The 24,337-nt window shown below is 46.9% G+C and overlaps 1 protein-coding gene and 1 long non-coding RNA gene across 2 annotated transcripts in view; one reads left to right on the forward strand and one right to left on the reverse strand.

The window, feature by feature from the left end:
* Positions 1 to 11,185, reverse strand: part of Cdh1 (cadherin 1) — a 76,036-nt gene extending 64,851 nt beyond the window's left edge. The window contains exons 1-2 of the mRNA XM_004842961.4: positions 11,017 to 11,185; positions 10,184 to 10,298 (exon numbers count right to left, since the gene is read on the reverse strand). Coding sequence (XP_004843018.2) covers positions 10,184 to 10,298; positions 11,017 to 11,064 — 163 coding nt within the window. The 5' untranslated portion in view covers positions 11,065 to 11,185. The remainder of the gene's footprint in view (positions 1 to 10,183; positions 10,299 to 11,016) is intronic.
* Positions 11,186 to 11,361: 176 nt separating this feature from the next.
* Positions 11,362 to 19,017, forward strand: LOC101719911 (uncharacterized). Its single transcript, XR_015452232.1, has 3 exons — positions 11,362 to 11,479; positions 16,477 to 16,585; positions 17,867 to 19,017. It is a non-coding gene; the product is annotated as an uncharacterized LOC101719911 (long non-coding RNA).
* Positions 19,018 to 24,337: the final 5,320 nt, after the last annotated feature.

Genomic DNA, 24,337 nt, shown 5'->3' on the forward strand with positions numbered 1-24,337 from the left:
TGGGACTTCTCCCTCAGACTTTCAGAGCAGAAAGCATCCATTCCCTTCAACTGACTGACCACAGACCTGCCAGCTGTCTTTGTGGCCTAGGCTATCCACAACTGTCATTTCTCATGGGTTTGAGATTCAAAGGAGACAGCATCTGGGAAGAATTCAACAAGGAGGAAGTGCTAGTCAACACCTCCTTATTCATGATCAGAACAGGCTAAGACTTTTATTTATTTTTGAGATGCTGGTGATGGAACCCAGGACATTCTACCACTGAGCTACGTACCCTCCCAGCCCCAGGACAAATGTTTTTAGTACATCCCAAATATTGCATGGAGCATATTTATATTAAAATATTAGTCACTGTTTATTTAAAATTCAAAGCAACTAAGCATCCTGTATTTTTATTTGCTAAATCTGGCAATACTACCCTTTACAGTTATTTTCATGAAGGCAGGGTGATGTAGCTAAGGATTTAGAAGATACTACCTGCACTACAGTCCTCTCCCAGTGGATATTTAGTTTTTTTGAGACAGGATCTTATTTTGTAGCTTCGGGTGGCCTTGAACTCATTGCAATCCTCCTGGCTCAGCCTCCCTAGTGTTGGGATTGCAGGTATGCCAAGCTTTCAATGGTTATTTATTGATCAGGTAATTTTGGAGCCATGAGATTTTTTATCTTAGGATCTGATTGAGTTAGCCTTTATTTTATTTTAGTTTTAGTTTTTTGCATTGCTCACGAGCCTCTTCCAGGCTCCTCTGCACTGCCAAGACCTGGAAGGTGGACACCACCCTGTGTCTTAAACAATTAATGGGCTGCAGGATGGGGAGAGCAGGTGGGAGGTGTTGTACCCAGAGCAGTCAAGGAAGGTGTTACTCTGTTACATGGCAGCATGAAAGCAAACAGGTGCCGGGCTCAGGTGTTGGTTGAGATTTTGATCTGGTGCTTCCTTACACCCAGAAGTGTGGAGAAGAAATGGCTCAGCTGACCTTAGACTCTTCGCAGCAAGCTGTTTTGTGACAAGACAATTAGGTAAGTTTACACCAGGGGTGTGCGGGGCTCTGAGGGACCAGGGAGCATGCCACAGAAGCACAGCCCTTAAGACATCTCTTCCTCCTCAGGCACATTGCTCTGGATCAATAAGAAAACCTATCTTTTCCTTAAGAAGTAAAACAGGCCCGGGGATTTAGCTCAGTGGTTCCACTGCCTGCCTTGAAAGCACAAGGACCCGAGTTCAATCCCCAGTACCAAAAAAAAAAAAAAGAAGTAAAATCACCACAGTGAGATCCATGGAAAAAGAGGGCTGGAGATGTAGCTTAGTGGTAGGGTGTTTGACTAGTGTGTGACATTCTGAACCTCTCATTCATTTACTTACTCGTTCATTCACCAGGTAAGTATTAAACACTATTATGCTCCAGGTGCTAGTCCACCTGAAAGCCTAAAAACAAGACAAAAATCTGTGGCATCCTAGAGCTTATGATTTTAACGAGAGGAGACAGATAATGATCAGGAGAAATAAGTGAAATACATAGCATGTTAGATGGTGAAAAGTGCCCGAGGAAAAATAAAGCAAAGAAGGAAAGGGAGTCCTCCCAAGGGGTGGGTAGAGGTTATTATCTCTGAAGAGGTTACTAGAAGGGCCCCTTGACAGGAGGGGATTGCGGCAGTCTTCCAGGAATTCTATGATTAGTCTGGATATTACAGAGGAAACAGCAAGGGCAGGAATATCTCTAGAGTATTCTAGGTAGGTACATCGAGGAAGTGAAGCAGTTGGACAAAGTAGGAGGAGATGAGGGCCAAGGTAAAGGGCTGGGTTGGAGAGATAGATGCAGAGCATAGAAGCTTTCCAAGTCACAGACAGGACTTATTCAGTGTGAAACAGGGACCCATGAGCCATTTTGAGCAAAGGTAATTGTTTTCTAACTTCATTTAAAAAACAACTCAAAAAAAAAAAAAAAAAAACAACCCAAAAACTCCAGGGCTGGGGATTTAGCTCACTGGTGCCCTGTCTGCTATCTGCCTCTAAAGGGCAAGGTCCTGAGTTCGATCCCTGGTACCAAAACAAACAAACAAAACCACAAAAACCCCTAAAAAAACAACTCCAGAGCTGGGTGTGGTGGCATAGGCCTGTAATCTCAGCACTCAGGAGGCTGAAGCAGGAGGAGATCCATGGGCTCAAGGCCAGCCTGGGCTACATAGTGGATTCAAGGATACCCTGAACTACATAATGAGCCCTTGTCATAAAAGAAAGAAACAGAGAGAGGGAGGAGGGAAGGAAGAATGAACAATACTGACTAGTGAAGAAAAGACTGGGGAGAGGGGCAGCAGGGAGTCCAGAAAGAGCCTGCTGCAACCACCTGCTTCGGGAACACAGAAATATTGGATCTGCATATTGAATGCCAAACCATGGAAACAGATGTGTTCCTAGTCTTGAACTTGCCCAGGTAAAACAAATCTGAAACGCTTTCAGATTGTTAGGATTGCTAATTACAATGCTAGCTAATTATTATCTAGGATGTGGCCAATTATCCCATGGGGTCTCGAGCTGGCCACCTTTTATGATCTTGCTCATGAGGAACAGGTTTACCCTTCCAGGGAGGCCCCACTAAGTCCCAGCAGTAATATCTGAGCTCACGGGACTATGCGCAAGCATTCCCTCACTTTCAGGAGAGAGATCCACACCTTCATCTCTGCGTGGCTCAAGCACCTTGAGTAAATCCCAGTTGAAGCATTTGTTCAGGACAGTTACTTTCCAGGACCCGGATAGTTGACCCAGACAGAAAAGGGAAGTGCTTGCTTTTCGGCTAGCATTTATTAGGAAGTGAAGTCAGGGGAAATCAGGCTGAAACTGCCCACAAGCAAAAGACAAAAGAGACCTTTCAAAGGCAAAAGAGGTGAATTTTAGCATCACGATTAAAATGAGTCACAAAAGAGAGAAAGACAGCTTTTCCAAAGTAAAGGAGGGGATTCCCAGCCCTTAGAAGGGTGAATAGGCTCCTACTGGAGATGCCCAGTTAGGCCAGCAGGCAGAGAATAGGATACTTTTTTTTCTTTGATGCTGGGGACTGAACCTAGGGCCTCAATTATACATACAAGGTGACCACCCTACCACTGAGCTACACCCCCAGCCCAAGACTGGGTTTGAATTTACAATCCTCCCAGAGTGCTGAGATTACAGTGAGTGCCACCTCACCCACCACACCCAGCATACTTGACACCTTTTTAAATTGTTTTTTAATTTTTTTCCCTGGTACTGGGGATTGAACTAAGGACCTTGCGATTCCCAGGCAGGTGTGGCACCACTGAGCTAAATCCCCAGCCCTGATCTTTTTTTTAAATCAAGTAAATAATCTGCTTTTTTTTTTCTCCTTGAGACAGAGTCTCATTATGCATTTCAAGCTGGCCTTGAACTCATGACAATCCTCCTGCCTCAGCCTCCCAAGTGCTGAGATAACAGGTGTGCACCAAGCACTCCCCAAAATTTGCTTAAGAAGTGGCCTCTCCTGCTTGGCCCCTCTGCTGTCCTTGTCCAGGAAGGCACAGCTCCAGCTCTGGACTCCAGGACACCTGTGAGCAACCTATCTCTTCCTGGAGTGCCCTTTCCCTTTCCCTATTTGTGGCTGGCCGAGGACTGAGACTCACCAAGGCCCAGCAGGTGAAACTGACCACTCCCCTCATCCTCTGAACCTTCTCCCACCTGGCGGCATCTCAGTGATGGGAAATGACTCAAGGTGGAATCTCCCAGAGGGCAGAGGGCAGATCCTAAGTCTGGTGCGCAGGCTGCTTCTCTGGGTCCCCCATTCCCATCCCACCTCTACCACTCTGCATCCATGGAGCACCCCTTCGGAGCACGGTCAGCTTTCTCCCTCCTTGACCAAGGGTGCCCTTAGATGCTTGGCCTCAGGCTGGACAATCAGAAGCTGGCACCACATACCGTATTTACTCATCAAATATCTGTGATCTAGCCCCTGGAGCTGTCCAGGGAAACGAAGGGTGGCACACCACTGGGGAGCTTTTAAAAATTTCAAGTCCAGGTGTTCGTGGTGGCCCTCACCTGTAATCCCAGCACTTGAGGGGCTGAGGCAGGAGGATTGCCTGGAGTTCGAGGCCAGCCTGGACTACATAGGAACTTCAAAGCCAGCCTGAACTACACTGTGAGACCTAGTCTCAAAAAAACAAAACCAAAAACAACAACAAAAACCAAGCAGCAGCTGACAAATGCAAGGCCTGACTTCGCCAGCCCCAAGTGCTCCTTGCCCTGGCGCCTCCTTGATCCACAGTAAACTCATTACAGCCCACCAGGCCATGGTGCAGCAGCCGGCAAGAACAGGCCACAGACTTTCCCCAACCTAGGCACTAGGGTTTAGTCACTGCCAAGCAGTGTTTGTTTAACACAGAGCCAGGGTAGTGAAGAAACTGGTTCGGCTGGTTTGCTGGGCTGGAGGGAGCTGGGAGGAACTTTTGAACCAAGAGTAAAACCTGGGGATGGGCTGGGGATTTAGCTCAGTGGTTCTACCACCTGCTTTGCAAGTTAAAGGTCCCAAGTCTGATCCCGGGTACCAAAAAAACCAAAAAACAAAACAAAACAAAAAACCTGAGGAAACCTCAAACATTGGGGTACCGAGAACTCCCAGGGCTCTCATATTTAATAGTCATTGAGCACTTGACCAGGCACCTCAGGATGAGGTACATGGCTCTACCCATTTATAGATGGTGAAACTAAGGCTCAGGAAGTCCTGGCCAATACCACTCATCTGGCAAGAGACATTTCCTCAAATACTTCAACTTTGAGAAAATGCCACAAGGGCCTTGGGGAGAAGTAGAGAATTAGAGGTAGATGAAAGAAGTTAGAGAAAGCAAGGGGATCTAAAGCCCTCACAGCTGTAATGTGCCTAAGCTGGGGTATGTTTTTGTTTTTGAGGTACTGGGGATTGAATTCAGAACCTTGCACTTGTGAGGCAGGCACAGGGCCACTGAGCTAAATCCTGGCCCTTCCACCAATTTTTTAATTGACCAAAAATGAAGAATGCTTACAAATGACTCACTTAGTTGTAAGCTGGACGTGGTGGCACACACCTCTAATTTTAGCTACTCAGGAGGCTGAGGCAGGAGGATAACAAGTTTGAAGCCAGCCCAGGTATATTAGCAAGATCCTGTCTCAAAATTAAAAAATACAAAGGGCTGGGAATGTACCTCAGTGGTAGAGCACTTGTAGCCAAGTCCCTGGCTTTAATCTGCATTACAACAAAAGGCCAGCTGCCGGATTTCCATTTCCAGATTTAGGGGGGTTTTTTGGTACCAGGGATCGAACTAAGGTCCTTGCGGTTGCGCAGCAGGCGGAGAAACCACTGAGCTAAATCCCAGGCCCTCCAGATTTAGGTTTGAGGGCTCCCTTCTCTGGCCTCTAGCTTTCAGAGAGATATACTCAGCACATAGTACCCCAAAGTACTTAGCACATAGTATCCCAAAGGACACAATTAGAACTAGGGCTGGGTTTCCCAAGGGAATGACTGGGAAGCAGCCTCATAAGCATATTAGAGTGTTCCAACAGAGCAGCTCTTGCCTGCACATTACAGTCAACCTCCAGGACGGGTCTGAGACCACAAAGTAGAGTTTGAGAGGAAAAAATAACTGGAGGTACTGAATACTTGCTTATTCACGCAACCATTTGTTTGTAAAAAAACATTTTGAGGGGGTACTGGATATTGAATTTTGCTTCCTACATGCCAAGCAAACACTCTCCTACTGAGTTACACTCTCAGTGGTTCTTAAAATTTTGAGATAAGGTCCTACCAAGTTGTCTGGGCTGGTCTTGAACTTGCAATCCTTCTGCCTCAACCTCTCAGAGTGCTGGGATTACACGTGTGTGCCACCACACCAGGCCGTATCTGCTTTATTCATTATTGTAAATGGAGTCTAGCCGAGTGCTGGCATCAAATACACACTCAAAACTAGGCTAAATGAATGAATGTGGATGGCTGGATGCTCACACCCCAGCTAGCTCTAAGTATTGTGTGGATGGGGAAACTGAGTCTCACAGGTGACTTATCCAAAGTCACATAACTAGTAGCTGAAATCCAGACCTGGATGGTTCCAGTACTTGCTCACTGAACTACCTAACTAGCTATACTGACATCATTCCCTCCTCAGAAACCCCCCTGCCCTGAAAGGAGAGGTGAGGCATAGCAGAAACCCCAAAAAGGCTGAGTCTGGACTGTGACAGGTGCCTCTCTGGGATTTTAGGGTTTTGGCAGCTTGTGGAAGATGCCAGAGCTGATTGCTTCAGGGCCTGGCCATGCTTGGAAGAGACCATGTAACAGACACCAGATGAGGGTTTTGAAAGAAAAGCTCACCCAATAAAAAGCCCGGAGAGCAGGCAGGGATTTCCACAGCCACCTAGCGGCTGAAGGGGTGGGGCCTTCCCTAAATGGCCTGGCTGGGCTGGGACTTCAACTCCTGCTCCTCTGGAGACACAAGGCAAGGGCAGGAGGGCCACTAGTCTCCTTTCCCAGTAAGCTGTGCCTCAGTCCTAGTCACAGATCTGAGTAACTAGGGAAGTGACATTCAGGAGTTGGAGGGGAGGAGTGTCTGATGATGTAAACTGATCCCCAACAGGTTTCCATGTTTGCTTTGTTAAAGTCCAGTTTAATTAAGGGGCCTGTACACTGTTTGCACCAGCTTTCAGCACCTCCTTTAGAAAGGAAGGGAAATGGGTGTATTTAATCTACAAAGGTGGGTGCCTGTGAACTAACTAGGTCAATCCATCAAGCTGCCGAAGCTTAAACTTTAAATATGGGCCCTGTCTGTGCAAGTGTTGATGATACAGAAAGCAAAGGAAGGAAGCCATCAGTTCACAACCTGCCTGTTAGCTTCCCCACCCCCCTCCATCCCACATCAATTTAAAGCTGTGTGCTCTAGGATAATACCACTGAGATCCCTAAAACTATAACAGCCTGGGTCTCTCAAACCAGTCTGTGCCAAGGAAAGGAAATCATCGGCAGTTTTATTTGAATTGCTTATTTACTTTTTAATAGTCTCCATTCTAGAAACGAGAAACCAAAGGAATAAACACAAGGCTGAATTGTTGGGTCAATTTCATGGTGCATGGAACTGATCCCAGCAAACCATACCCAAGTCCCCTCAGTTCATTCAAAACCCTATTTTGAATACTTCAGTCATCTGTAATAGGTTCCTTTTTGGGGGGTGCACTGGGAGTTGAACACAGGGGTGCTCTACCACTAAGCTACAACCTCAGCCCTTTTCATTTTTTATTTTGAGACAAGGTCCAGCTTAGTTGCCCAGATGGGCTTTGTGATCCTCCTGCCTCGGCCTCCTAAGTAGCTGGGATTACAGGCATGCAACAAATACGTCCATATCTAAACCTGGTGCTAATTATTACATCCTTCCACTTCCCCAGACTGTATCTAAAAAGAGTCCACCACCTTCCTAGATCTTGTCCACCTTATAAAATCACAAGGCTGGTTCCTGAGGTCAAATGTGTGATTTTACCAGAAGGTCACTCTGCCCCGTGGTGACCCCACATTCAACTCCTGCATGGAGACCCCACAGAAAAGAAAGGCCCAAAAATTAAGTGGCAGGAAATCTGGTGAGTGGGGATGGGGTCTACGCAGATAGGGGGAATAGGAACCGGCCACATGAACTCTAGAATGCTTCCTCCACTGACCCCACCAGCCACAGGGGCCCCTCCATCCCCACCTCTGCTCCCGCTCCGGCTCCCTCAGTCATCACCGGTCGCTCTCAGGGGTCCCTCCATCAACACTGCTGTCCTGGGTCTACTTCAAAATGCACACTAATTCCCCAAGCACCTCCTTTCTTTCCTTTTCCTTTTTTTTTTCTTTTTAAATGTTTTATCATCATTATCATTAGTATTTATTATTACTATTGAGAAAAAAAAGAAAGAAAAAGACCAAATGTGCACATTAAGGCCATAGTCTTAAGTGAAATAAGTAGGACGCACATGTGTAAACACCGAATAATTTCTCTGGTGTGAAAAACTAAAAGTGTAAATAAGGATCAAAATGTATAATGGATAATTGAAATAAGAAAGGGTCTAAAGGAGTAGGGGAAGTGGGAGGGGCAGGGAAAAGGAAAGGGGAGAAAGAAAAAAATATGAGAAAAGGAAAAAATGGAAACAAAGTCTTTGTAAATAGGGAAGGGTGGAGGGGCTGAAGGGAGGACAGAGGAATGGGGAAAAAATAAGAACCAAGATCCCAGTGATGAATGTAACTGTATTGTACACCTAAAATGTACCAATAAACTTAATGAAAAATAAAAAAGACCAAACGTGGACCCTTCGGCAGATTAAATAGTAATTGTTTTATGCCTTGGTTTCTGAAAATCCAAGTAGACCCTTAGGGGCTAAATGAAACCCTTACTTGTGGTAGAGCAACTGCTTAGCATACAGGAGACCCTGGGTTTAATGTCTACTACTGTAAAATAACAAAAAGAAGCAGACTACTCCACCTTGGGTGCTAGCAAATATCCTGGTGCAATAAACAAAGTGGCTGGTGCTTGTGTTTGGACGCCTCACATCCATGCTCTCGCACATTCCCATTTCTTTATTTATATTTTTTATTTTTTTGGAGACAGGGTCTCACTGTGTAGTCTAGGTTGCTCTTGAACTCATTATGTAGCCCAGGCTGGCCTCAAACTTGAGGCAATCCTCCTACCTCAGCCTCCCAAGTGCTGGGATCACAGGCGTGCGCCACTATGCCCAGCACACATTCCCATTTCTAACCTCTGCTCTACTCTTCAAGTTTGCTTTTCAGAAGCCAGGCCTCGCTGCCCACTGACCCCTTTTAAAACATTCCACCCTTTCACACCTCACTGCCTTTGTCCCACAGTGCCTTGGAGGAGGTCCTGGGACACTGCAACCTGCTAGAACTTGCCATTCTGGGGGGCAAGGCTGGAATGTCCTTATCTGTCCCTACATCTCACTTTACTCCTGGGACAGCCAAGGCGGGACACCAAGTAGAGCCTGGGTGAGTAATCACTCCAACATCAGGTGGTTAACATTGATCACATAGAGTGCTCCACAGAACACAGCTGGGTATCAGAAAAGCAAACACAGTTAATCATCAGACTGCAGTTTCTCTATAAAACACACTGCCCACTGTTGGCACAACTTCCCAAATTCAAAACAAAATGTAAGACAACAGCTCAATTGCTGCATTTTTCACGCTGTCAAAGACTAGAAGAATAGGCACAGTGGAAGTATTCCCTCAGGGGAATCGTGGGTGATTTATCTTTTAAAAAAGTATTTCTTTGGCCAAGGATTTAGCTCAGTGGTTCCACCGCCTGTCTCACAAGTGCAAGGTCCCAAGCTCGATCCCCGATACCCCAAAAAAGTATTTCTTTTATTGTTAATGATACTTGCCCAATAAACTAAAATCATGAGGGAGGGGAAGGTGGTTTGATACAAAGTAATCACCTGGGAATTAGTGAAATCAGAAAGGAAACCAGCCCCTTCCCTTGCTCCCAGCCAATACTGAATACTGAAGTTGAACAAAGCAAACTAGATTATCACACTGATAAAGCCTGAAATCCATCAGGTGTGTGTATTTTCAACCCCTGAGTCAGAGTTTCTGTGCTTTAAAAAAAAAAAAAAAAAAAAATCATTATTCACTAAGGAAATAGTACCTGTACCAAAATGTTTTCACCTCTATGGACAAAAGCCACAGCCCTGATAACCAAGAGCTGCTCCCCAGTTATCCTCCCAGAAGGTGCACAATGAGCCTGGGAGTCAGATTCCCTGGGAATCAGACTCCTGCTCTGCTGACCCTGGGCAGCAGTCACCCCTCTGGGCCTCAGTTTCCTCATCTGTAAAAAGGGAGAGCTCCAGTTCCAGTCTTGCCCAGCAGGTTTTTGCAGTCTGAATTGATATTGTCTCCAGCAATCAAGATGGTGAGAAATACAGTACAGATGGCCTCTACGCAACCCGCCCCTGCGCACACCCGCCAGCCGTCCCCCACCTTCTCCCCTTTATAACAGCCAGCACTAGCTGGCTCGACCACCATGCAGTTTAATCCCTTGCCTTAAACACGAGTAAATCACAAGGGGGGTAGTTCGACCAAGCTGAGGGGATGTGGGTGCTCATTCCGACCCAGGGGTGCCGGAGCGCAATTTCTGGGCCCCTTCCCTACCCTACCCGGCGACACCAGCGGCGACCCCTCACCTCTGCCCAGGGCGCGGCCTCTCTCTAGGTGCCAGGGGACGGTAAACGTGTAGCTCTCTGCGCCAAAGCCGGGCTGGCAGGGCTCCTCCACCTCCTGGCAGAGCCAGGACGAAACCTGGGGTGGGGGAAAGGTACGGTACAGGGGTGACTTGGGGGGTTTCCTCCAACCCACACCGAAACCTGCAGCGCCGCCGCTCCTTCGCTCGGGGCGTCGGGATGGGGGGAGAATTCCTACCCCGGGCGGCAGCGACGTTATCGTCTCCCTCCCCGAAACCTGCCTCCAATCTCCCCACGGCCCCCAGGACAGGGGCTGCTGGCCCACCTTTTCTTCCTTTCTCATTTTATTGGAGATTGGATTCTTATTGGAGACTTCTTCCTCTGACACCACTTTCCCACCTTTCTGGACCGGAACGTTAGATCCTATTTCCTCTGATCCCCTCCACCCCTTGCTTACCCCAGAGCGTTCTCACTCCTACTTAACACCCTTTCTTTACCCAGTAGGTGACTTTATTTCTATACCCGCGCTCCTATGCTTACCCCTGGGATCGTCCCCACTACTCTTGGCTCGATCTCTACTTGCGCCCAAGCCCTCACAGCGGCAAACACAGAGCTCCCGAGCCCGCAGCAAGGCCCCCCGGGGCCCCGCGCTTCCCATGCTACTCGCGCCTCCGCGCAGTCCAGAGCGCCGCGCACTTTTCAGGGCGTTCTGGCTCCTGGGACCCCAACTTTCTTGAAAGAAGAGCAGGGACAGCAGGAGAGAGGAAGGGGCGCGGGACCAGGGCGCGGATCGTGGGGCCTGCAGGGAGCCCCCCAAATCGAGGCACCCCACATACCTGCAGCAGTAGCAGGAGCGCGGAGAGGCTGCGGCACGAGGGGCCCATGGCGCGCCGGGCGGGGGCCGATCCAAGGCGGGGGCCGGGCGCGTTCGGACTGGACTGGGCCGAATTGGGGCCGACTTCCGTGAACTCACAGGTGCTCTGGGGCTCCCCAAGCCACTGAGCTACTTAGCATAGCAGCAGCCAGGTGAGCCTCGAAAGCACCGCCCCCGACGTCGCTGATTGGCTGAAGACGCACCTGCCAGCCGCAGCCAATGAGAGACGGCGCACGGCCCTTAGCTTCCTTCGTGGGCCAAGAGCTGACCTACCGCCCACCCATAGCTCCGCCCCCTGCCCTCGCGCCCGACCCCGGGACCCACAGGTCTGTAATAGGTAGAGGAAGAGGACCATACGGACCTGCAAGATTCCTGTGCTACTAAGTTCGAATCCTAGCCCCGCCGGTGGACCACTGAGATCTGAGGTCAGAAAGGACTTTATCTAGTCTTTCTCTCTCCCCTTTCCTTCTCCCTCCCTCTCCTCTCTCTCCCTCCCTTTCTCTGTTGTTGTGAGGCGCCCATATAATTGATAAGAGCAATATTTCTTGAGACATAAAAGCTCTGTATTAATGTTAGGGGCAGTAACAGTAAGGGCAGGTGTGGGGCGTTGAAGGTTACTATGCCAGGCTCTATGCCAAGCATTTGACATTGACCATCTCCTCTAATCTCATCTCAAAACAACACAAGAGCTGTGTTACTGTCCCACTGGATAAGAAGTTGAGAAGCAGCAGAAAGTGATGCAGCACTGGAACCCACCTCTTTCTGATGCCAAGGCCCTTTCTCTAACTCCCAGTTTCACTTTGGGTGGCTCCTGACTCTCCCAACTGGAGCTTCGGATTTTTTTTGTTATTCCAGTACTGGGAATTGGGAATTGAACCCTGAGCTTCCCACATGGTACCCAAATACTCTACCCCCGAGCTGCATCCCCAGCACCTCTGAGCTACATCCCCCACACTTTAATTCAACCTTTTTATTTTATTTTATTTTATTTTTTGCCACACCAGGAGTCAACCCCAGGACCTTGTGCATGGTAGGTGAGTGCTCTACTACTGAGCTACATACTGAACCCCTCAATCCATTTTTTGTTGTCCTGGAAAAGACCCTTTAGACCTGTTATTTGTAGGTAACACATTCAGTGTCACATAACAAGTCAATGTCAAAGCCCAGACAAGACTCCAAGATCACCTGATCCCTAGGTTGGGGCTCTTAATGCCAAAGCCACACCACAGCTTCCACTACCTTTTCTGGAGAATTCTGTGCCCGGTAAAATAATTTTAGAATCAAAAACAAAATAGACAGGCAGTTAGGTCAGATAGCTTCCCTGTCGGTGGCCAGCCACATCTTCGTGGTTTAGGTATGCTGACAAGGATGCCTCCTTTCCCTTTGTTGTCCAAGCATGGTCAGAACTACCAGGTTTTCATTTTTGTTTTTGAGACAGAGTCTCACTATGTAGTTCAGACTGGCCTTGAACTCACTATGTAGCCTAGGCTGGCCTCGAACTCATGGTGATCCTCCTGCCTTAGCCTCCCAAGTGCTGGGATTGATTACAGGCGTGTGCCACCACACCCAGCCAAAACAGTATTGTGTGTATGTGCCAGTCCCCAGCTGTGTGACCTTGGGGAAGTCAGTGTTGCTTATATAAGTGAGTTGATACTGGCTAATGCAAAAACAGACACTAAGCAGAGTACTGGGAATGCAGTGTCCACTGTACGTGTCAAAGCTGAAGGTTGTTCTTTTGAAAGATCCGCCCATGTCCCTCCCCTGTGGGGATTGGCACGTCTGGAGTATTTTGCCCAGAGCTAAAGGTGAATCTGAGCCACAGAGCGACTTTCTTATCTGCACTGTTTCTGGGCCGGCCCCTCCCCCCACGCTGACCCCTCGTTTTAATGGGTTTTCCAGCGCACACCCTGCCTTTGCCTTTTGGATTTCTGCTTGTTGGCTCCCTCTACCTCTTAGCCCACCAGGAGGCTCAGAGGGAAAAAGGCTTCGGTATTTCCTTTTCTACTGAGGCTCCTGCCGGACTGTGCATTTAAAAAGATAATGGAAATAGAGAAAGGCGTTTCCCCCATGGGGCGGCCTTGTCCGTTTATTTTTTTTCTCCCAGTTATGTAAAAAATACATATTTTATTCCACCAGTGGTCCCAGGGAGCCTCTGGGGCTTTGCTTTCTTCTACCCAGCAAGCCCTGGCCTTGGAACTCTGCAGCAACTCTTGCTGACTATTCCATTACGCTCTGTTAATTCAATAAAAAGGATTTTAGAAAACAATTAGGGGCAGCAAGGACAGGTCAGGCCTGATGGCTCTTCAGACTTCTCGGCAAGTCATTCTCCAAGCTCCAGGGAGGGTCAGGAAGGGTTGTCCCCGCCCTGGGCTGGCTGTCAATGTTAAGGGAGAAGCACAAAGGGGCTCCCAGTGAAGCCAGGGCGCTGTGTTCCCTCTTCAGTCAGATGGGGATACCTCAGTGTAGGGACTGAATAAACTAGTCCTTAGCCTGTGACCTGGCTGGCACAGCATTCAGCTTCCCTCCCTGCCACTGTCTGCGTAGCCTAAGTCACTTCGACTTCCTCAGTTCCATTTCCTCATCCATAAAATGGAGGTGTTGAAATTGGACTTGGTGACCCTCTCCTATAATCCCAGCACTCAGGGAGGTTGGGGCCCAGCCTGGACAATTTAGTGATTTAGCCAGACCCTGTCTGACTCAAATAAAAAGTGCTGGGGACATAGCTCAGTATCTCAGTTCAAAGGCCCAGGGTTCAGTCCCTAGTACTAAAAAAAGAAAAAGGAAATGTTAGCCTCTAATCCAGCATTTGGGAGCCTGAGGCAGGGAGATCAGGCGTTCAGAACCAGCCTGAACTACTTAGAGCCTATTTCAAAAACAAAAAAAGAAATGTTGATAGCACTGAATTCACAAGGTTCTTTTTTTTTTTTTTTTTGGTACCAGGGATTGAACTCGGGTCCTTGAGCTTGTGCAGCAGGCAGTGAAACCACTGAGCTAAATCCCCAGCCTTCACAAGGTTCTTGTAAGTCTCCTACAACAGTCAGCTATGAGCACTCTTTGCCCAATAGATTCCCTTCCCACTTCTAGGAAAAATCCTAAATTACAACCAACTCCTGACTCTCCTGTCCCCTACTCCCTCCGGAAAAGCCTCCTAGGCTATCTCTCGAGTGGCTAGTCAGTTTGACTCTCTGATTTTTGCTTCTTTCAAAGGAAGGAAAACCTTGGAACTAGTAAACTCTATCTAGGGATGGAGTCTTATCCTGTGTCCAAGGGTATGCGCTTCTAGGTGGCCCATGAATGCCCTAGAGGTTGTATGCAACCCTGTCAATGAAAGTGCTAAGGTCCATTGCTTTCCTTAGTCTCTCTCTCTCTCTTTTTTTTGAGATAGGGTCTCACCATGCAGATCAGGCTGGCCTTGAACTCCAAATGATCCTCCTGCCTCAGCCTCCTGAGTGCTGAGTGCTGGGATAACAGGTGTGCACCACCACATCTGGCTGTAGTTTCTCAGATGGGGAAAGGTAAAGTACAAATCCAAGAGTTGAGATAATAGGAATTTTAAACATCAACAGGGAAAAGAAATATAGGCCAGAGACCCTGGAACTGCCCTGGAGGTTACTCCAGAAAGATAACAGACCCTCCTACTTTCTGCCCACTGGCATTCTTCTCTCAGTGGACCACAGGCTCCAGGTTTCCTTATTGAGACTTTCCTGGGTCTCCTGGTGGCCCGAGGCTAATGATTACTCTCCCAGGTGGCCTGTTCCTTTCATCTCCTGGCAAAGAGGCGGTAATAATGCTACTTAGACTGCGAGGGGTGTCCCTGCCTTGCCCTCTGCTGAGAGGAGCCACCCCCAGCCACTGGAGAGGAAACCCTGGGAAAACTGGAATTGTGGGGTTGCTGTCCAATCAGCCTCCCGGCTGTCTCAGAGAGGAGGCTCCATTCCTGATGCCCAAACCGAGGGGCTCCTGACACCTCTCGGGGGCCACCTGCTAGCACGCAGGGTGAGAACTGGATACACTGCTCCTGCCTCCTGTGAAAGAGGTGGTATTGGATAGGGACACCATCGTTTGCCGCTCAGCCACTCCCATCTGCAGTTTCATTTCAAATGCAAAGTAAACAATTCTGTGTGCAGTCCTCCCTTGGCATTGGTGGGATTGGCTCCAGGACCCCCCATGGATACCAAAACATCGGCAGGGCATGCTGGAACCCCTTGAAGTGGTTACAGTATTTGCATATAAGTTACGGACACAGGCCAGGTATGTTGATACACACCTGTCATCCCAAGATGACAGGAGCATCACCATGAGTTTGAGGCCAGCTTGGACTACGTAGTGAGTTCAAGATCAGCCTGACCTATCAAGACCCTGTCTCAAAAAACTAAAAAAAAAGAAAAAAGTGGGGCCAGGGATTTAGCTCAGTGGTTCCACCACCTGCCTCAAAAGCTCAAGGTCCTGAGTTTAATCCCTGGCACCAAACAACAACAACAACAAAAACCCAAAGAGTAGGCATATCCACCCTTGTTCGCCACCTTAGGGGGAAAGCATTGTATCTTTAGGGCTAGGGATTTAGCTCAGTGGTTCTGCCACCTGCCTTGAAAGTGGAAGGACCCGAGTTCAATCCTCGGTACCAAAAAAAAAGAAAAAAAAACCTTATGCAATCCTGTATTCTTGTTTACTTATTTAGATCATCTCGAGATGGCTTATTATACTCTTTTTAAAAAATAACAGTGTAGGCCAGGGATTTAGCTCAGTGGTTCTGCCGCCTGCCTTGCAACCACAAGGACCTGAGTTCGATCCCTGGTACCAAAAAAAATAAAAATAAAAATAACAGTATAGCTATTTACACATAGCATTCACATTCTAATACCAAGGAAAAAGATGCAAGGGCTCTTTTGTTTTAAACATGGCCCCAGGCCCCAAACTCCTGGACAGTTCTCTGGCTCAAACCACAGTGCCCATGCAGATGTGTTTTGTTTTGTTGTATAGTGCTGGGGATTGAATCCAGGACCTTGTACAGGCTAGGCAAGTGCTCTATCATTGAGCAACACCTTCAGCCCTAGATGCAATTAAAAAAATTGTTTTTCAATCCACGATTGGTTGAATCTTCACATGTTGGCCGACTGTATAGTGAAACCTCATGTATAGGACACCCAACTCCAAAAGTTGTTTTCTGTAATTTATAATTTGTACCAAATCTTGTTTAATCTTCTGATATTTTTATTTTTGATTTTTCAGAATAGTTTAAAGCAAATTCCAGACAGCATGTCATTTCCTGTGTAAAGATTGTAGTCTGCATCTGTGGTAAAGACGTTTTTTAAACATCACCTTTGTGATATTACTAATGCCGAATAAAATTAATAATAATTCCTCAATATCATCAAATGGGTATGCTATGAGGCTTTTTTGTTTTTGTTTTGTTTTGAGACAGGATCTTCTTACTATGTAGTTCAGGCTGGCTGGAACTCACTATGAAGCTCTAGGTGGCCTTGAACTTGAAGAAATTGTTTTGCCTCAGCCTCCTAAGTGCTAGATAACAGGTGAGTCCTGCCACGCCCAGCCTATGTCTTATTTATCCCCCCACCCCAGCCCCTATCAGGGATCGAACTCAGGACCTTGCACTTGTCAGGCAGGCTTGGCGCCACTGAGCTAAATTATGCCTAATTTTTTTTTTTGGTACCGGGGATCGAACTCGGGTCCTTAGCTTGCGAGGCAGGTGGTGGAACCACTGAGCTAAATCCCCAGCACTCTATGCCTTATTTTTTTTAAAACATCTTTTTCCAATTAGTATGTATGAATCCGAATAAGCAAGAGCCTCACTTTACTCATCTGTTAGATCCCTTAAGTGTCTTCATATCTGTGTTTTTCTTTATCCTTTTTTGTTGTTTTTTTTAGTTGTATTTGACTACATATACTTAAAATATACAATTTGATGGATCTTTGCATTTTCATATACTGCAAAACCACTGGAACAATCAAGATAATGCATGTATCCATTTTTGATTGTTTGTATTTTAACATAATTCTGAATTTACAGACTTTTTTTTTGGTACGGGGGATTGAACTCAGGACCTTGTGCTTTCAAAGCAGGGGGTGGAAACACTGAGCTAAATCCTCACCCTAGACTTTTTTTTTTTTTAAAGCAATGGGTCATCCAGGTTTCAGGTAGCCTGCCTGAAGTCCCAGCTATTTGTAGCTGAGGCAGGAACTTGAGCCTAGTAGTTTTGGGCCAGGCTGGACAGCACAGCACAATTCGACCTCAAAAAACAAAAAGTCCAGGTGTAGTGGTGCACATCTATAATCCCAGCACTCTGGGAGGCTGAAGCAGGAGGATCACAAGAGCTGAGCCTGGGCAATTTATCGACTTAGGGCCCTATCTCAAAAAAGAAAAAGGGAAGGGCCAGGGATTTAGCTCAGTGGCACCGAGCTTGCCTAGAAAGCACAAGGTCCTGAGTTCATCCCTGGTACTAAAAAAAGAATAAAAAGAGGTGGGGATATAGCTCAGTGCAAAGGCCTTAGGCTCAATCCCTAGTAATGGGGGAAAATACTGTATGATGTGATCTTTTGACCCAGAAACAGTAGAAATGAGACTGGACCCAAATGTTTTAAGTACACATAGTCCTGCAGAGGCAAAGCTGTACTGGGGGGAGAGGAGAACTGTGGCTTTGGCTGAAAGGAGCAAGCATTTGGTTGAGAGAACAATCTGCTGCTCACAGAACAAAGAGAACAGAAGATTTTTATTAATTTGTTGGGGTGGCCAAAGCTTGGTCTTTTGCAATGGCCAGGAGCATGGTCTCAAAAGATGTTTCTCCTTGTCACAGGCTTGGATCCGCAGGTGGCCACGGTGAACTCATCCTGGAAGCTGTTGAACAAAACATTCCAGCCTTGTACTTGGTGGCTGTATGAGTTGACTTCTCCTTGTTGGACAAAATATCTGACACCCACAACTTAAGAGAAGTTTGTTTGGCTCCCTGTTTCAAAGGGTTTCAGTCTGTGATTGGCTGGTCCAAGGCAGAAATGGCAAGGCGGAAGGACCCGAGGAAGCTCAAGCCATAGAAACCAGGAAGCAGAAAGAAAGCAAGAGAACCAGAGGAAGAGAAAGACCTAGGGGATAAGAATGCATCCTCCAGGTCACATTCCCAGTGACCCACCTTCTCCAACCAGGGCCACCTCCTCACCGCACATTCAGTCACACACTCATGAATGGATTTATTCATTGATGAGCATAGCACCCCCAGGACCCAATTACCTTCCCAAAACCCCACTTCTGAATATGTGGTACTTTTGGGGGACATTTTAAATCTAAACCATAACAGTGGGCTAACAGGAAGTCAACTTCACTCAGAAACTACTGAGTTATTCTCATGGCTGGCATCATCATTTTGTAATATTATTCAGTGCTGGACCTACTGAAGGAGCACGTACCAGCTCCAACTGGTGATAGGCTAAGCTAGCCCTGTATCATAGTCTTGGACAAAACATTCTTAACTGATAACTGGCTGTGCAGAGCTGAGCAGAATCTGACTGAAGGGTTAAGACTGCAAAGGGGACAGACACAATATGAAGACAGAGATGCCACAGCTTCTACCCCATTCTTGTCCCCCATCCGACATCCGTGGGCCCAAGTGAACAGTCAGTGTACTCAGCAAAAGTGGCCTTCAGACTCCTGGGAAGTAACCCAGGGAACCATTATCATAAGGCACACGTCAAAGCGTTATCTGCAGCAAAGCTTGTAATTGCCAGCTGTGTGACCTCCAGAATTAGTGGTTTTAAGTTGACCGAGAGCAAGTGAAGCTAGAGGGATTGTTTAGGTTTTCTACTTGGTAACAATTTCTCATTTCATCTGCACCTGTGGTTTTAGCAGAGTCTCATGACTGCCCTGTTGAAATATCCCATGTTAGGGGCCGGGGATTTAGCTCGGTGGTTCTACCACCTGCCACAAAAGCGCAAGGTCCCGAGTTCGATCCCCAGTAAAAAAAAAAAAAGTTAAGAAGCTAAGATTCAGTTGATGTCAGCTGATTACTCCATTATCAAGTTCCCTATCACCTTGTGGTTTGTAGCCCTGGGGAGGATGGCTCTTCAGATCCATTATCTCATCAGGCCAAACAGCAAGCATTTACTAAGCACTCACATGTGCCAGGCATTCTGGTCGATACAGGGGACACAGAAATAAACAAAATTTGGTCTCTGTCCTTAAGAATCTTATAAGGTAGGAGGTGCTGATGAGTAAACATTCATCCATTTAGTTATTTAATGCCAGGTATGTATCAAGTATTGTGCTAGATGCTAGTAATTGCATTATAGTAGGTGACAAAAGTGATATCTACCATTTATTGAAGCTCCCCATACTCCATATGCATTATAGCACCAGCCCCATATAGCCCTTTGCTACCATGCATCCCTCTGACAGCTTCAGAAGCAGAGGCTCACAGAGAGGTAGAGATCTGATGAAGGTCAGGGTTCTTCGCAGAACAGAGCCAGTAGGATACACAGTATATATGGAGAACATGCCACCAACCAGCTAGAGAACCCAGGAGGTCAGTAGCATGGCTCAGTTCAAGTCCAAAGGCCTGAGAAATTGGGATGTCACTGGTACAAGTCCCCGAGTCCAAAAGTAGAACCAAGAGTTCTGACGTTTCGGTCAGAAGAGCCTCCTGGCTCCTGAAGAGAAAGAGCAAATTTGCCTTTCCTCTGCCCTTTTGTTCTACAATCTGCGTTTGTCTGTTATGTTGGAAGTTTTGTTTTTTGTTTTTAAGTTTTTCCATCTTTTTTCCTTTCAGTACTGGGGATTGAATCCATGCCCTTTGCATTGAGCTACACCCCCAGGTCTTAAAAAAATTTTTTTTAAGGCCAGGGATTTAGCTCAGTGGTGCCGACTCTTGCCTTGAAAGCGCAAAGTCCCGAGTTCAATCCCCGATACCCCCCAAAAAAATTTTTCTTTTTTTAAATTTTGACAGCATCTCATTAAGTTGCCCACATAGTACTCAAAGTTGAGATCTTCCTGCCTCCGCCTCCCTCAGTGCTAGAATTACAGGCATATGCCACCATGCCTGATTTCCAAAGCATCTTAAATCCATGCAATACTCTTAAGATCAGGGTAGATTTGATTAGGTGCCATTTGAACTGAGTGGCAAACATTGTTCAATTTAGCAAGATATGGTCTGAGGCATTGGTCAGAAACTCCAGGCCCCAGGACAGCTAAGAGAAGCCCAGCAAGAATAAGGCCTAGAGGGCTGGGGATTTAGCTCAGTGGTTCCGCTGCCTGTCTCATAAGCACGAGGTCCTGAGTTTGATCCCCGGTACCAAAAGAAAATAATAAGGCCTAGGTGCTGCTTGTCCAGCCAGAGTGGATGGGACCACTGGGGTTCACGCCAGTCAGTGCCAGTTTATCTACAGAACAAAAGGTTTGTCCTCGTTTTCCAGAGAAGGGGGCCGAGCCGTGGAGAGATGGGCAGAGGCCACTTGACACTGGCACTCTGGCTCCAAGACAAGTTTGGTTCCCTGGCAGACTTGGTCCCTGACTGCCTGAGTCCAAATTCCACTCTTCCACCTGCTAGTTACAGGCCTTTGACCCAATCACTTCAACTCTTTTTGGACTCCTGATTTCCTCATCTTCCTCATGAGAATAGTCACAGTACCTCCCTTGTTGAGTGGCTTCAAGAATTTGGGGAGATAACCTAAGTAAACATGACACATGGGAAGTGCTTAATAAACATTAACTTATTATTTCCATAGTCCACATTTCTCAGGGGCCAGAGTTTCCTGGAGCCGAGTCTGTGGCCAGCAGGCCCCTACTGTCCCTACACTTAGTGAGGTCCCCTGCAAAGAGCTGCTGCCATGAGCCTTCGTCCACACTGGATGTCTCAGGAATGACAGATAAGCACTGTGGAAAAACTGTCGGGACCCAGAGACCTTTGGCTTCCTGTCCCCCACTTCCAAGCAAAGAAGGCCCCACTGCTCTTCTGGAGCCAGAGGCATCTGGCCAAGGATTCTCTACTGGGATGGAGAGACAAAGCCCTTCCCAAACACCAAGCCTCTCCAGGCTCAGCCAGCAATGAAATCATGCCTTGCAAAGATACCCAGAGGTATCTGAACCACACTGAGGGTGTAGTTCAGTGGTAGAGCACATGCTTACTGTGTGTATCAAGCCCAATGATAAGTCTGGCCTCTGTCTGCCCCCTCTCCAGCCATCTGAGTTACCAGAATGGCTGGTTCCAAGCCCAGGAACACTGCACGCTCAGCTAGGGCAGGGCACATCTGCCCCACCTGCTAGGTTATGTAAGACCGAGGGCCTTACCAAACGCTCCGAGGAGCTGAGTGCAGCGACGAACACCCGGGAAGGGACACACCGGACAAGTTGGAAAATAAAACAGACCTTTATTAGTCTGGCCAGACGGCACTCCCAAAGTAAAGTAGCTAAGAGAGGCAACTGGCTCAGAGTCCGAGGCTGTTTCATAGGGGGTTGAGGGGGAGGTTAACATGTAGATTTACGAAAAAAGGAGCAAAGGTTAGTGGTCGACTGTCACGTACTGATGGTCAGCAGACACCTTGATGGATTGTTCTACAGGTAGTGGGCCCGGGAACATTCGTTCTCCGGACAAACAAGGGGTTGAGCAATTTTACTTAGGAACTCTGTTTCGTTACAGATTCTATTATCCCAGAACTAACAAGCACATTTTAACCATTAATTTACAAGTACAATAGAGGCTAGGGGAGTAATTGATTTTGGAATCATGCAGTCCCACAGTTGCAGCCCACCCACCTACAACAGAACATTTGCCTCAGCTATGGGCGGCTGGGCGTCCCCTCAGCCATGCTCGCTCTCCCAATCTCACGCCCCACTTAGCCTCAGCCCATGGAAGCCTGGCCCACTAACCCCCCAACCCTATCCATAAAAGACATAGCTCAATAAACTTGACTGGAACTCTCCTTCACAGTTACTCCAGGAGGTCCCACCCAGAACCCCAAATTCAGGCTGGCTGTGCTCTTTTACTGGGGTTGTCACCATTAACCTAACACCCAGCACCAAAAAAGAAGGAAAGAAAAAACTCAGTTTCACCTTTTGTAATTAAACTATATTTTCTAAGTATGGTATATGCCTTTGAACCATGGATGTGAACCTCACATAGTTTTTCCTTAAAAAAAGAAAATTCATGGCTCGCTATGTAGTCTATGCTAGCCTTAACTCATTATGTAGCCCAGGCTGGCCTTGAACTCACAGCAATCCTCCTGACTCAGCCTCCCAAATGCTGGGATTACAGGTGTGTTCCACCCCACCCACCCTCAGCTCCTCTCACCTCACAGTTTATTTATCGAATCACAGGAGGTGGCCAGAAAATCTCTGAAGGAATTGATCTTGTGACCTTGAAGCAAAATTTCTGAGCTTCCCTAAGACTTGGTTTAGCATCTGTAAAATGATTCAGTTGGCCTAGAAGGAACCTCCAGTTCTCTTCTGACCACAAGGACTGTGACTCTGAGCTCCCTGAGATTGAAAGTTGTGTCACTGTAGGGCCAGGGATTTAGCTCAGTGGTTTCACTGCCTGCTGGCTGTGCAAGTGCAAGGACCTGACCTGAGTTCAATCCCCGGTACCAAAATAAAAAGAAAAAAAGAAAGTTATGTCACGGTAAATTGCATCGCCATTTCCTTCTGGGGGGACTATGGAGCTAGTTCTCAACTCAGTGGTACTAGCAGGCACAGTGGTGAGGTGTGAGGTCTCAGGTTTGATCCCCAGTACCACACACTCACAAGGCTGGGCATAGTGTTACACATCTATAATCCCATAATCCCAGCACGCTGGGAGGCTGAGGCAGGAAGATCACAGGTTTGAGCACAGCCTGGACAACTTAGTTACTTGGCAAGATCCTGTCACAAAATAAGAACTAAAAATAGTCTGGGTACCTACCATAGCTCAGTGGAGAGGCCATGGGTTCAATCTCCAGTACCACCAGAACAAAACAAAACATGAAGTGAATTTTATTTATAAATTCATAATGCTGTTTGTTGCTTTCAATTTCATTATATATATATATTTTTTTTTTTTTAATTTTTTTTTCCTTTTTGAGACAAGGTCTCACTATATAATTCAGGCTTGGGCCGGGGATTTAGCTCAGTGGTTCCAGCGCCTGCCTGACAAGCGCAAGGTCCCAAGTTCGATCCCCAGTACCCCCCCCAAAAAATGCAGGAAGTTGTATGTATATAATTCAGGCTGGCCTTGAATTTACTATGTAGCCCACGCTGTCCTGGAACTCAAAGTGATCCTCCTGCCTCAGCCTCCTGAGTGCTGAGATCACAGGTTGTGCCACCAAGCCCAGCTGCTTTCAATTTTAGACTCAAACTCTAAATAAAACACAGAAGACTTAATTATAGTTACAGAACAAAATATAAATGTTATAAATAATATATAATGGGGCCAGGATTTAGCACAGTGGTTCCGCCGCCTGCCTCGCAAGTGCAAGGTCCTGAGTTTGATCCCCGGTACCAAAAAAAAAAATAAATAATAATAATAATAATAATATATAATGACTAAAAATTGGAATTGCTTGGTAGGTAAGCTAGGAAGCTTGGAAAGGACAATAAATTGCTCATCTGCCAACAGATATTTTTCTAGAAGGGAAAAAATGGGGTGATGGGCAAGTCACCACTGCTATTCATATTATTATGTATTATACCACATATATGATAAATTTTTGCTTTATATTTTAAATATTCTTTTCTACTTTAGTTTAGTTTTGTTTTTTTTTTTGGTACTGGGGATCAAACTCCGGACCTTGCGCTTGTGAGGCAGGCAGCAGCACCACTGTGCTAAATCCCCAGCCCAAGCCTTTTGAGTAACTAATAAGTGGGATTACAGGTATGAGCCACCATGCCCAGTTTAAATCTCCTTTCCTCACTTCTTTCTTTCTTTCAGAATTGGGGATTGAAAAAAAAAAAAAAAAATTGGGGATTGAACCAAAGGCCTTTCCATTAAGCTACATCCCCACCTCTTTTTGTTTTTTTTAAATAGGGTTTCACTGTCACCAGGCTTCCCAGACCGGGCTTTCCTAGGCTCTTGCCTTGGCCTCCCAGAATGCTGGGATTAGAGGCATGCGCTGCCACCGCTCCCAGCCTCAAATATTCTCTTCTTTCTAAAAGATAAAAAAGCAAAGCTGGCTTGGAAGGCTGAGGCAGAAGGATCGTTGCAAGTTCGAGGCCAGCCTCAACTACATAGTAAGTTCAATTTCAGCCTGAACTACATAGCAAGATCCTGTCTCAAAACAAAACAAAACACACAAAAAAGCAAGGCTAGGGTGTA

Source organism: Heterocephalus glaber, unplaced genomic scaffold (genome assembly GCF_053883595.1).
Source record: "Heterocephalus glaber isolate CG9 unplaced genomic scaffold, H.glaber_assembly_v1.0 deba00000071, whole genome shotgun sequence".
Lineage (NCBI taxonomy): Eukaryota > Metazoa > Chordata > Mammalia > Rodentia > Bathyergidae > Heterocephalus > Heterocephalus glaber.